The 14,040-nt window shown below is 46.2% G+C and overlaps 1 protein-coding gene across 4 annotated transcripts in view; it reads right to left on the minus strand.

Annotated features, from left to right (window-relative positions):
- dyrk4 (dual-specificity tyrosine-(Y)-phosphorylation regulated kinase 4) overlaps positions 1-14,040 on the minus strand; it is a 39,867-nt gene that overhangs the window by 1,711 nt on the left and 24,116 nt on the right. For all 4 annotated transcript variants that reach the window (XM_008436478.3, XM_081608410.1, XM_008436480.3 and 1 more), the window contains 12 exons: positions 10,225-10,308; positions 6,816-6,962; positions 6,579-6,705; positions 5,450-5,613; positions 4,403-4,539; positions 3,802-3,942; positions 2,514-2,652; positions 2,350-2,431; positions 1,737-1,909; positions 1,535-1,595; positions 390-519; positions 169-314 (listed from right to left, as the gene is read on the minus strand). In XM_008436478.3, coding sequence (XP_008434700.2) covers positions 169-314; positions 390-519; positions 1,535-1,595; positions 1,737-1,909; positions 2,350-2,431; positions 2,514-2,652; positions 3,802-3,942; positions 4,403-4,539; positions 5,450-5,613; positions 6,579-6,705; positions 6,816-6,962; positions 10,225-10,308 — 1,531 coding nt within the window. The remainder of the gene's footprint in view (positions 1-168; positions 315-389; positions 520-1,534; positions 1,596-1,736; positions 1,910-2,349; positions 2,432-2,513; positions 2,653-3,801; positions 3,943-4,402; positions 4,540-5,449; positions 5,614-6,578; positions 6,706-6,815; positions 6,963-10,224; positions 10,309-14,040) is intronic.

A 14,040-nucleotide genomic window follows, 5' to 3' on the forward strand; every position in this document is an offset into this window, starting at 1 on the left:
GTTTGAAAGGCTAATAAATAGATTCATCAACACAAAACCAGCATATCTATAATTTCAGTATGTTCTGGTTAGTTTTTACAGTTTGGCCTGTTAGTTTTTATGACTCCTCAGTTTCAGTCTTTCCCGTTTAAACAGGTGACCTGAAGCGTTTTGTGCGTTTCCTCTCACCAGGCCTGCTGTTGGCGCCGCTGCAGCTCTCCGCGCTCCTCTTCGCTGTCGGCTTGGTTCTGGATCTCACTTTGTTGAAGTTTCCTTCCAGGATCCACTGGTGCTGCAGCCCTTCATCGGGAGTCATCCTCTTCGCTGGATCCCAGCTGAAAAGCAAAGCAAAGATTCGCATCCAGGGAGCAAAGAGAAGCTCTGCGGAGTCCAGAAACGTTTAAACTCACGCGAGGCAGCGCTGGATGAAGTCCAGGAACAACGGGTCGTTGGTTTTCAGCGCCGCTGACATCTCAACGGAGCCGGGTTTCCTCTTCTTCCCTTTGCTGTTAGTGACGTTCCTCGGGTTTCCTTTGGAGTCTGCAGTCATAATGCAGCCGTGCGTAAAAAACAGACTCATGAAACAGGATGCAGTCGAGGTGAAATAAAGGAACAGCAGCTGCAAAACAAAGATCCTAAAGATTCACCGCAACAGGAACTTCTCCTGTGAGAGAAGTTGGTTGTTTCTGATGACATTAGGAATGGAGATAAAACCCCTGAAGCTGGTCTGAAGGAACTAGAGATAGTTATCTGTATATTGTTAACTGTTATCAGCTGTGAACAGGAACGTTCTCCACGTTCTAGAATGTTCCTGTCAATTTCACAAAGCTGCACTTTCACGATTAATGTTTGATTTTTAACGTGCAGAAAAGCAGGAAGTATCTCCTTCATGCATCAAATTAAAAATACTTCACTTCCCCCTGGAGGTAAGTTAAACCATCTAAATAGAGACTCATCATTACTGATGATGTGAGCAGGAAGGATCTCCAGTAGCAGTCAGTCTGCCGGGGAATCTGAAGAGGCTTCTGACTGAAGACCATCCACAGGAACATGTCTGATGGCTCACATGTTACAGTAGCTAATTGTTAATCACTTAATTAATAATAAATTAATTATTTATGCAAACATTGATGCACATTTTGATTCCCAACACTTTTTCATCTACTGACTATTTTACAGAAGAGGAAAAAATACTTTTCCCTCAGAATTTTAACTTTCTGAAGTCAGAAAATTTCATAATTCTGATTTTTTCTCAGAATTCTGACGATAATCTTCTGAGATCAAAATTCAGAGCTCTGAGAAAAAAAGTCTCAATTTTGAGATTAATCTTCTTCCGTACTATCAGAGAAATATTTTTAAAATCTAGCATTTCCTATTTGCCTGCCTTCTTTTGAAACAAACTGTTAAGTAATTAAATATCAAGGTGTTTGAATATGTTTCAATAAACAAAATAAAACCATTGAAAGTGCAGCAGACGGTGCAGCTTAGTGAGTTCAGGACATGCAGACCAGGTCAGACAGCTGGATAAAAACTGAAGAGGAAGTAAAATTCTCACCAAAGAACAACTTCCTCCTTGATGCCGACTGGACAAAGTCGTTTGGAGGCGTCCCGAGAACCTGCAAGTTCAAAACCCAGAACTCTTTAAGTCAACAAGAAATGACATGTTCTGAAGGATTTTCCTCCTTTTCAGGTTTTTCTGTCGCTTAAATTTAGAAGAAAATCTTTTCCACACCAGAGAAAACTGGTCAGAGTTTCACCTCCATGATGCAGGCGATCTGCTCCACCTCGCTCTCCCCGGGGAACAGCGGGTAGCCGGTGTAGAGCTCGGCCAGGATGCAGCCCAGGCTCCACATGTCGATGGCCATGCTGTAGGGGTGACCCAGGATGACCTCTGGGGAGCGGTAGAAGCGACTCTGGATGTAGGTGTACACTAACGAGAGGAGAGGAGACAGAAAACGACACGTTGCAGCCAGATTACAATAAATAACATTATTATTTAAATGTTTCATTAATTTATTAAAACCGAAAATACAGAAATCATTTATTAAAAACGGAATTGTGCCTCCATTTGATAATTTTAAAAATGTGCATTATTTTATACTCCTGTAAAATATTGGTTGCTTCAACCAGAAAACAACTCCCTGCATCCTGTAGGATGTTGGTTGTTAATTATAAACAATTCTATATTTAATATGAATGAATATAATATATTTAATTATGCTGCATGTAAACATATTGTATATTTTTATTTTGACTATTATATCAAACAATTTCCCAGCCTGTGAATTTGTTCACTGGAAATAAAATGATTCTGATCAATACTTTTTGGTTCTAATAAATTAGTGACCGTATAAATAAACATGTTTTCACCTCTTTGCTGTTCGTAGCAGCTCGATCCGAAGTCGACCACCTTGATGTTCCCGGGCCCTCGCTGAGACAGAAGGATGTTCTCCTGTTGGAGCGTTTTCACACCGTTAGTACCGCTGCTGTCCACAGGAGGGCGCCCCCCGCCGCCATGCTGACCCGCTCCGTACCGGTTTGAGGTCGCAGTGGATGATCTTCTCCCGGTGCAGCATCTGCAGGCAGCGCAGCAGAGCGTGGGCGAACCGCCGGATCAGCGCCAGGCTGAAGCCCTGGAAGTTGTTCTTCTTGATCAGCTCATACAGGTTCACCCTGTCAGAGGGGACAGGGCAGGATTCATCATTAAATCACTTCTTTAAATCTGATTTTTTATGTCGTTTATGAAAGAAGAAGGTAAAAAGTTAACATTTCCTCATGTAGAGGGTTGAGGTTACCCTGTGGTGCCTCTGTAGTTACGCTGCTGCGGGACAGACTGACCTCTTTCTTCTCCTACTACTCTCCAACTTGCATTATTTGCTGTTATTTAAGCTGCTCACTTTATGTTTTCTCGTCCCAGCAGAAGCTGCACCTGGTCCGGGTTCTGATTGGCTTAGAGCTGCAACTTTAAACGTTTCACCTAATTGTTGAAACTGTCGCCATGTTGTGACAGTTAATGACTGATAATCTGTAGAAGAGAAGTGGAGCGCCTCACCTCCTGCCAGTGTGTCCTAGAAACAACCAATCAGAGCCAGGAGGCGGGGCTTAGTGCTGTCAATCATGCCCCCGCTCCCACCCCTTGATCTCTGCTACACTGCAGCTAGCATAGCCTGTCGGTAGCAGCTAGGCTAGTTAGCATTACGTTCACATGATGTGAAACACTTTTAGCTGCCATGACACAAAAACGTGATTTACAAATAAACTTGATTGATTGATGGATTCATTAGTGATTTTAATTGCATTTCTTATTTAATGAAAACACCAAATTTTTTTTCTTAAACATTTAGCATTTATGCACAACGGCTCCTGACTCGACGCTCTGCTGGATTTCTCCAGATAGAAACTTTTTACTGATCTGAACAATAAGCTGAACATTAAGAACCGGCCTGGAAATGAGCAACAGGCTGGATCTGCTGCCATTTCCTGCTTCTTGTGATCAGCATAAACCTCTTCAGAGTAAATGCAACTGGAGCCTTCGCACCATGAAGCATGATGGGAAAGAGATGGGCTGTAACTAAAGGATACAGTGACAGTAATGTTATGCCGGTCCAAGGCTAAAGGTCACTCAGACACTAAACTTCAAATGCAGATCAGTGGTTTTACACAAAAGAAACCTCTCAGCTCCTCCGTCCGTCCAGCTGCCAGTGAAACCAGGAGTCCAAAGAGTCGGGTTCAAGGTTGGGGCTTGAATGTGTTAAAGGTGACACGCCTCCAATTAGAGCATCAATTATTCATCAGAGCTGATCATCTGCTGCTGGTACTGACCCGAGGAGCTCAAAGGAGATGCAGAGGTGGTTCCGGAAGTAAAAGTGCTCCTTCATGTGGATCACGTTGTGCAGGTTGTCTTTGTCCTTCTTCTTTATCACCTCCAGGATCTTCAGCTCCACTAGAGCTTGGTGATGAAATCTGCAGGAAAGGAAAACGCAGAAATCCGTTAAAACCCCAAAACTAGAGGAAACATGTGATTTATTCAGAGTCAACGCTGAACGCGGATGTTTTAGGACGAAAGAAATCTGCGGCACTTTGCATCCATTTTTATTTCTGCATCTCTGAAGTGGTGGAAAACCCCAAAGACTTTAACTGACAGGCATTTATATCCAACTGTGCCTCTCAGTGGGGAAGGAAAGGTAAGCTAACACCACGCGGCGCTGACTTCCAGCAGGCTAAATCTGGTCCCAACAAATTGGCAGACTCGTAAAATGTAAACCGATCACGGTGCAGGCATGTGGGAGGATATTACAACGCTATCACATGTTGAATAAAAGCCAAAAGATGGCTGCCGGTCGGCCTCAAGGCGCAGAGGAGAGGATTTACACAGCTGGCAGATGAAACACACATGAAGTGGACAGAAGCAGGAAGTGGGAACCTTTTCTTGTTGCGGATCATCTTGATGGCGACGAGTTCGTTGTTCTTGTGGTCCAGACATTTCAGGACCTGGCCAAACGAACCTTTCCCGATCACTTCAAGGACCTCAAACCGGTACGCGATGTGGTCATGGAGCACCTGGAGGCAGCAGAGGCGACGACGCGATTAATCAAACATGGCTGTGACTCAAATAACCATCAACCAACTTAGTAATCGATCAATCAATAACTGGAGGACTTTCAAAAAGCCGTTTGCAGAGAGAACAACACGCTCAGAGCATTAATGAAACCAAAACTGCAGAAAAATACAAATATTTTACACCTAAGAAGAAGAAACGTTTGTAAACCAGAACTCCTCCAGCTGCAGCTTCTCCTGGTTCTGATTCTGTAAACCGAGCCGCTTCTTCCGTCCCAGGATCCGTGAAAATAATCAGCAGATCGGAGCTACTGAGGTTCGTCCAGCTGCTGCATTTTAGGAAATAAAATGTTTGTTCTCTTATTTAAAAAATGAAATATTTGCTTATTTCAAACCGAAGGGAAATTAAATGATTTTTAATGTATTTTTATTGTTGCATAAAAAGGATTAAATTAAAAATCTGTAGAATTTCTTTTTTAAATTTGATTAATCATTAAATCTTCTGCTTTTGAAAATAATCAGTGGACGTTGCAGCTTCACTGTGATTGTGCACTAGAACATAAATACAGAATTTTATCAAAACCTGCAAAGCAAACCCAGAACAATGTATCTATTGCAGCCTGTAAGCGTAAAGCGACATTGACATCATGTTCAGCCGGTGCAGCTCAGGGTAAACCGGAAGTGTGAGTCAAAGTGGGTCAGCTGGTTCGGTCCGGATCATCTGGCGGCTCCAGCCGTCGGTCGCAGCGAGGCTCTGCGTCCAGGAGCAAAGCCGCACAGAGCGAGGTTTCAGTGTCAGGATTCCAGGCTCGCAGTGACCTTCAGCATCGGCGCCAACACCGAGGCGCCGTCCTGAACCCGCCAGCCGTATTGACCTGTGGACGACCCGCTAGCGAAGCTTCGGTAGCTTTACCCGGACGTAGCTGCCGTGTTCGTCGTCGTATCCGTCGTTCTGCGCCGCTCCCTGGGATCCTTCGATCTTCTGCGAGCCCAGACCCAGGAACCAGACCTCGGCGTAGTCGCTGACCTCCTCCTGCTCGAACTCCGTCAGCCGCTCCCGGAAGTTACTGAGCGCCTCTGAGGAAGGAAAGCGTGGGGGGGAGGCACCGCCACGTCATGAGTCAAATCATCAAATCATCAAATCAAAAGGAGTAAAGAGCCAGAAAAACATCTTACATGGTGAGATTTTGGTTTGTGGTTTTTACAGTTAATCACTCTGATGTGACAGAGAATTGACTGTTAGCCCCACCCACCAATATAGCCCTGCCCACCAAGATGACAGCGCCCACCAATGTAGCCCCGCCCACCTAGATGACAACGCCCACCAATGTAGCCCCGCCCACCTAGATGACAACGCCCACCAATGTAAGCCCCACCCACCAATGTGTCCCCACCCACCAATGTAGCCCCACCCACCAATGTAGCTCCGCCCACCTAGATGACAACGCCCACCAATGTAGCTCCGCCCACCAAGATGACAACGCCCACCAATGTGTCCCCACCCACCAATATAGCCCCACCCACCAATGTAGCCCCGCCCACCTAGATGACAACGCCCACCAATGTAGCCCCGCCCACCTAGATGACAACGCCCACCAATGTAGCCCCGCCCACCAATGTGGCCCCACCCACCAATGTAGCCCCGCCCACCTAGATGACAACGCCCACCAATGTAGCCCCGCCCACCTAGATGACAACGCCCACCAATGTAAGCCCCACCCACCAATGTGGCCCCACCCACCAATGTAGCCCCGCCCACCAGGGCATGTCCATGTTAGTATGTGAACAATAGGCAGCATTTCAGACGAAAAAAAATCAGAATTGGCCAAAATCGGAATCGGCAGGTCCGGTTATTTTTCAGCGATCGGCCAGAAAACTCCAATCGGTGCAGCCCTGTAAAAGATTTGTCTCAAATACTTCGACTTTAATTAAAAATAAAAAGCTCCCATCTGTGCTGGGGATCTGTATTATTCCTGAACTGCAGTCCAGGGACCGCAAATGGCCCTGGAGCCACAGTTTGGACACCCATGAAGCTAACTCACCTGCAGGCGACATGGGCAGCCGCTGACCTTCGTACGCTCGCTCCTTCCCGTTACGCGACACGGCCGCCTTGTCTGTCGCTGCGCCGTAACGCATCGTGAACTGCTGAGTTGACTTTGACCTCTCGACCTGCCGCAAGAAGAGGAAACGTTCTGTTTTTTTCTACGGGACAGCTGAAAGAGTCTAGAAACGGATCTGCTGCTGCCCTCTGCAGGTGAAGCTGTGAATGCCGGGCTCACCGTTTGGTAGCTGTTTTGACCTCCTTTGTTGGTGATCTGCGGCAGGATGTTGTCCGACTGCTGCAGCTGGTTTTTGGCGTTGCTGACGACCACCTGGACCACGGGGGTCTCCAGCTGCGGCAGCGACCCCAAACCAGAGCTGAACTTCTGCAATTCATAGAAAAAACGGTTTTTCACTTTAAGAATCACTGGAATCAAAAGTTTTTACCGGAAAAACCAGACATGATGAGTAAAAATAAAATGTATGGAAAGATTTAACGAATCAAACTACAGATGCACTGAATTTGTTGGCGCTGTAACTGCATCACTGGTCGGTTACTGGGTCCTTACTGGGAACCAGTCAGAAATCAACAGCAGTAATTTGAGTTAATTCTGACTGTTTTAGACTAAATAGTACTAAATATTTAATTACGAAGCTCCTGCTGGTGAACTGATGCTGTGTCGCCATTGAAACGACTCACTGTTGTCTCACTCTTTTACCATTGAATTGTGACCTCTGACCTTCACTACGGCAGGTTCTCTTTGTCCATTAAAACTAGTTTGATCATCTGAAATATTTAATTGTGACAAAAAAACAAAGGGATGGTGGGAAACTTTGACACAGCAGTAAAACTTAAAAGCATTGACCAATAGATGAAAAGTTGTTTTTAGACACTGTAGTTGCAGAATGTCCTCTCTGTCTCTATAAGGAGTCTGGTTCTGGTTCTGGTCGTTTCTCATCAGTTAATTCTCTCTCAGTTTCCACCCGTCATGGCGGCTCAGGTGTCCAGGACCCCCCGCAGGTAGCGGCTGGAATTACGGCCCATGACGCGGCTTTGACAGGGCCCGTCTGCGGGGTCTTTGTGGGGAAGCAGGAGCTGCGCCGCCGGCTTTTCTCTGCCTGACACTGTGATTGCTCTCGCAGCACGATTACATGTGTTGCAGCCATGCGGCGCCCGGTTCCTACAACGACGGACAAAACTAACCTCCCGTCTGTCCCACGACACGAAACCTCCCAACGTCTGCGGCTGTAGTAAACTGCTGCATGCTTTGCTCCGAGTCGCTTCCACACAGTAGATATTTATACTGTTTAATTTGCAGTGATCTGCTAACTTGGTTATGATGCATGGAGATAAAGCTAAATATAGCCACAGACACCTGACTGAGGGGACAAGACGTTTAAATCTGATGCTGTTGAATCAGAGCACGTTCACATCGATGGATTATTCAGCCTGTCATAAGACAGAAACATTTACACCAAGCTATTCATCCAGTCATAAATGTCAGTTTCAGACAAAATATACATTAATGTAGTTAGTAAGCTGAATATTAGCAGGATAATATATTAAAACTAAATATTTAGCTTAGAGTTAACTCAATATTTAGTTTAAAACTTAAATATTTAGTTTGCAAATTAAGCAGAAATGTACTATCAAAATAAAAGCAGGTTCTTCGTACCGTTAAACTCCTGCTGTGGATTCATCGGTAAATCGCCTCCATTCCCTTCAAAACGCCTCGTCGTCTGTTTTATGAAGTTCATAAAAAGCCAGGCTTTTATTTTGGTAGTCTACTTCTGGTTCTCAGCAAGTGAAAGTGGATATTAGCTCAACATTTAAATATTTAACTTAAAACTAAATAGATTCATGCTAAAAATGTATAAATTCCTTCAACTAAATCTAAATATTTAGTCGGTTAACCAAATATATAGCTTGCCAAGTAGATATTAAACTAAACTAAATATTTAAGTATTTAGTTTGAAGCAAAGTATTTGGGTCGCTAAGTTAGCCTGCTAACTAAATACTTAGTTTGAAATTGTGACATTTCCAACTGAATGAGTGAAAATGAGCCTATGTGTTTCCTGTTATGACTAAATACGTTGTTGTTGTTAATTTCTGACTGTAGCTTTACAAACGGCTCCCTGCGCCACACATGCGTCTGCAGCAACAGTCCCATCAAACACCTGGAGCCAATTCCTGAAAACTAACAGTGACGATCGCCTGGAATGTTCAAAACAGTCGTTACGTGTTCAGGCTCACGATTCAGCCTTCTGCTGACGGTTTCAGCGCCAGTAGGAAAAGATGCTGCAGCAGCATCATGCAGGGGTTGTGTTGCTGCAGCAGCATCATGTGAGGTTGCGTTGCTGCAGCAGCATCATGTAAGGTTGTGTTGCTGCAGCATCATGTGAGGTTGCATTGTTGCTGCAGCATCATGTGAGGTTGCTGCAGCAGCATCATGTGAGGTTGCTGCAGCAGCAGCATCATGTGAGGTTGCATTGTTGCTGCAGCATCATGTGAGGTTGCTGCAGCAGCAGCATCATGTGAGGTTGCGTTGCTGCAACAGCATCATGTGAGGTTGTGTTGATGCAGCATCCTGTGAGGTTGCATTGTTGCTGCAGCATCATGTGAGGTTGCTGCAGCAGCAGCATCATGTGAGGTTGCAGCAGCATCATGTGAGGTTGCAACAGCATCATGTGAGGTTTCTGCTGCAGCAGCATCATGTGACTTTGCTGCAGCAGCAGCATCATGTGAGGTTGCAGCAGCATCATGTGAGGTTGCTGCAGCAGCAGCATCATGTGAGGTTGCAGCAGCATCATGTGAGGTTGCGTTGTTGCAACAGCATCATGTGAGGTTGCAGCAGCATCATGTGAGGTTGCGTTGTTGCAACAGCATCATGTGAGGTTGCTGCAGCAGCAGCATCATGTGAGGTTGCAGCAGCATCATGTGAGGTTGCATTGTTGCAACAGCATCATGTGAGGTTGCAGCAGCATCATGTGAGGTTGCAGCAGCATCATGTGAGGTTTCTGCTGCAGCAGCATCATGTGAGTTTGCTGCAGCAGCATGTGAGCTTGCTGCAGCAGCAGCATCATGTGAGGTTGTGTTGATGCAGCATCCTGTGAGGTTGCATTGTTGCTGCAGCATCATGTGAGGTTGCTGCAGCATCATGTGAGGTTGCTGCAGCATACCATACCATACCAACTTTATTTATAAAGCCCTTTAAAACAACCACAGCTGATACAAAGTGCTGTACATTAAAACACAGCATAATAAAAAAAAATAAAAACTCTTGTTTTTACTACAGTATAAAAACAAAAACATACACTCTAAAACTAGATCCCGCAGGAGTTAAAAGCCAAGTAAAATAAATGGGTTTTAAGACTAACTTTAAAAGTGGACAGTGAAGGGGCCTCTCTGACCTGCAAAGGCAAGTCATTCCATAACTTAGGACCTATGACAGAGAAAAGCCCTGTCAGCAGCATAATGTGAGGTTGCGTTGCAGCAGCATCATGTGAGGTTGCAGCAGCAGCATCATGTGAGGTTGCAGCAGCAGCATCATGTGAGGTTGCTGCAGCAGCAGCATCATGTGAGGTTGCTGCAGCAGCAGCACCACCATGTGAGGTTGCTACAGCATCATGCAGGGACGAAGCGCTGACCTGTGAACAGGGCCGGTTTGCTCCGATGCGGCTGCCTTCCACTGGGAGCCGGTGGGGCTGAGGGAACGCCTCCGGCCGGGACGCCTGCAGGAGAAACGAGACAAACTTCATGAAAACATTCAACAAAACAAGAACTGTGACTTTTATCGCTTCACAGAATGCGATAAAAAATGATGCATTATAGCGACTTTAATGGCCTGTTTTCATCTAAATGCAGGTGCTGGAAGCATCTGAGTGAAATCATCATCAAACTGCTCGTTTGTGCTGCCTCGGCTCTCCAGCCTCTTCAGCAACCCGCAGCCTCTGGGCATCTGAGTCGGGTTTTAACCAGGCTGGTAAAAATAACGCACAGTGATCCGAAAATAGATCACTCCTGCAAAAACCCAGCAACAACGGCGCTGTCCGCGCTCCCTCCCCTCTCCGCAGGTGCTCTCCAGGAGGCGCGCCTGCAGGCGGAGCACAATGGAGATCAGGACGCAAAAAACTGCCAATGTCCCAGAAAACAAAGCTGCAGCACAACGAGGTTATTATAGCACATTTTCATTATCTGAAATAGATTAAAACAGTAATTAGCTAAGAAAAACTGTATCTAACTGGAACAATGTCACGTGTTTATAAAAACTGAAACAGTGAAATTTTGTGTTTATGAATCTACTTATTAACCTTCTGAACTGATGAAAAATTTATTTTTTTCTCCCACACAAGCAGTTACCAAATTACGGCGCACCATATTCTTCCCGTCATGTATAAGACGATATACATGGTATAGCATTATACAGTATGATAACACATTTAATCTCATAAAATATAATATTGTAAAAATAAAGGGGTTGTTGTACGCGATGCGTCCACCAGAGGGCGCACTGACGGTGGCTGCTAGCTAAGTACAACACAATTTTCTACTTAAAATCTTTTAACCAAATTATGACAGAATTCAGTGAGAGAATTATAACATTGTCTAGGAAATATGTCATTTTAAAACAACCAATATTTTAAGTTAGACTTTATCGGTGTAGTTTAAAAAGTATCAGACCGTGAGGAGACAACATGCTAGTCCGCAAAACGGCGGCAGTTCAATAATTAAATCTATTTTTAGAAAATTATATTTTCATTACCCAATCGATACACATAATCATAATACAGTATTTTGACCTTTTTGAATTTATGTATGAAAAACTAAAAAACTAAGTTAAAGCTAAACCATATTTAAATACTAGCAATCAGACTCTAAAACTAAATGAATTAGACAAAAAGTCCCAACATAACCAACCTATAGTGGACCCCAGCCGTGTTGCGGCCCGGCTGGTCTCACCTGAATGGTTCAGGCCGCCATGCAGGGCAGAGCCAGCTTACATTAATCAGCCTCTGCTGGGCGGCAGCCTGTACACGGCTGCATAGCGGCTTATCTTCAGGTGGAGATTTGCTCTAAAGCCCGTCCAGCGCTGATCAGGATGAGGGCGGCGCTGCTGCAGGTGCAGCTTCCACATCACAATCTCAAAGCGTTTCTGACCGACTGGAGGAGCGAAGCGAACCGCACTCCACCAGAAGAAAACATCCGAAACCAGGGGAAAACACCCGAAACCAGGGGAAAACATCCGAAACCAGGGGAAAACATCCAACCAGGGGAAAACATCCGAAACCAGGGAAAACACCAGAAACCAGGGGAAAACATCCAACCAGGGGAAAACATCCAACCAGGGGAAAACACCCGAAACCAGGGGAAAACACCCGAAACCAGGGGAAAACACCCGAAACCAGGGGAAAACACCCGAAACCAGGGGAAAACACCCGAAACCAGGGGAAAACATCCAACCAGGGGAAAACACCCGAAACCAGGGGAAAACACCCGAAACCAGGGGAAAACATCCAACCAGGGGAAAACACCCGAAACCAGGGGAAAACACCCGAAACCAGGGGAAAACATCCAACCAGGGGAAAACATCCGAAACCAGGGGAAAACATCTGAAACCAGGGAAAACACCAGAAACCAGGGGAAAACACCCAAAACCAGGGGAAAACATCCAACCAGGGGAAAACATCCAACCAGGGGAAAACACCCGAAACCAGGGGAAAACATCCAACCAGGGGAAAACATCCAACCAGGGGAAAACACCCGAAACCAGGGGAAAACACCCGAAACCAGGGGAAAACATCCAACCAGGGGAAAACATCCGAAACCAGGGGAAAACATCTGAAACCAGGGAAAACACCAGAAACCAGGGGAAAACACCCAAAACCAGGGGAAAACATCCAACCAGGGGAAAACATCCAACCAGGGGAAAACACCCGAAACCAGGGGAAAACATCCAACCAGGGGAAAACATCCAACCAGGGGAAAACACCCGAAACCAGGGGAAAACACCCGAAACCAGGGGAAAACACCCGAAACCAGGGGAAAACACCCGAAACCAGGGGAAAACATCCAACCAGGGGAAAACACCCGAAACCAGGGGAAAACACCCGAAACCAGGGGAAAACATCCAACCAGGGGAAAACATCCGAAACCAGGGGAAAACATCTGAAACCAGGGAAAACACCAGAAACCAGGGGAAAACACCCAAAACCAGGGGAAAACATCCAACCAGGGGAAAACATCCAACCGGGGGAAAACACCCGAAACCAGGGGAAAACACCCGAAACCAGGGGAAAACACCCAAAACCAGGGGAAAACATCCAACCAGGGGAAAACATCCAACCAGGGGAAAACACCCGAAACCAGGGGAAAACATCCAACCAGGGGAAAACATCCAACCAGGGGAAAACACCCAACCAGGGGAAAACACCCGAAACCAGGGGAAAACACCCGAAACCAGGGGAAAACACCCGAAACCAGGGGAAAACATCCAACCAGGGGAAAACACCCGAAACCAGGGGAAAACACCCGAAACCAGGGGAAAACATCCAACCAGGGGAAAACATCCGAAACCAGGGGAAAACATCTGAAACCAGGGAAAACACCAGAAACCAGGGGAAAACACCCAAAACCAGGGGAAAACATCCAACCAGGGGAAAACATCCAACCGGGGGAAAACACCCGAAACCAGGGGAAAACACCCGAAACCAGGGGAAAACACCCGAAACCAGGGGAAAACATCCAACCAGGGGAAAACACCCGAAACCAGGGGAAAACATCCAACCAGGGGAAAACACCCGAAACCAGGGGAAAACATCCAACCAGGGGAAAACATCCGAAACCAGGGGAAAACATCTGAAACCAGAAATAACCTCCGAAACCAGGGGAAAACATTCAACCAGGGGAAAACACCAGAAACCAGGGGAAAACATCCGAAACCAGGGGAAAACATCTGAAACCAGGGAAAACACCAGAAACCAGGGGAAAACACCCGAAACCAGGGGAAAACACCCGAAACCAGGGGAAAACATCCAACCAGGGGAAAACACCCGAAACCAGGGGAAAACACCCGAAACCAGGGGAAAACATCTGAAACCAGGGGAAAACATCTGAAACCAGAAATAACCTCCGAAACCAGGGGAAAACATCCAACCAGGGGAAAACACCAGAAACCAGGGGAAAACACCCGAAACCAGGGGAAAACACCAGAAACCAGGGGAAAACATCCAACCAGGGGAAAACACCCGAAACCAGGGGAAAACACCCGAAACCAGGGGAAAACATCCAACCGGGGGAAAACATCCAACCGGGGGAAAACACCCGAAACCAGGGGAAAACACCAGAAACCAGGGGAAAACACCCGAAACCAGGGGAAAACACCCGAAACCAGGGGAAAACACCCGAAACCAGGGGAAAACATCCAACCGGGGGAAAACATCCAACCGGGGGAAAACACCCGAAAC

This window comes from Poecilia reticulata, chromosome 6 (genome assembly GCF_904066995.2).
Source record: "Poecilia reticulata chromosome 6, P_reticulata-male-v2, whole genome shotgun sequence".
NCBI classification, from domain to species: Eukaryota; Metazoa; Chordata; class Actinopteri; order Cyprinodontiformes; family Poeciliidae; genus Poecilia; species Poecilia reticulata.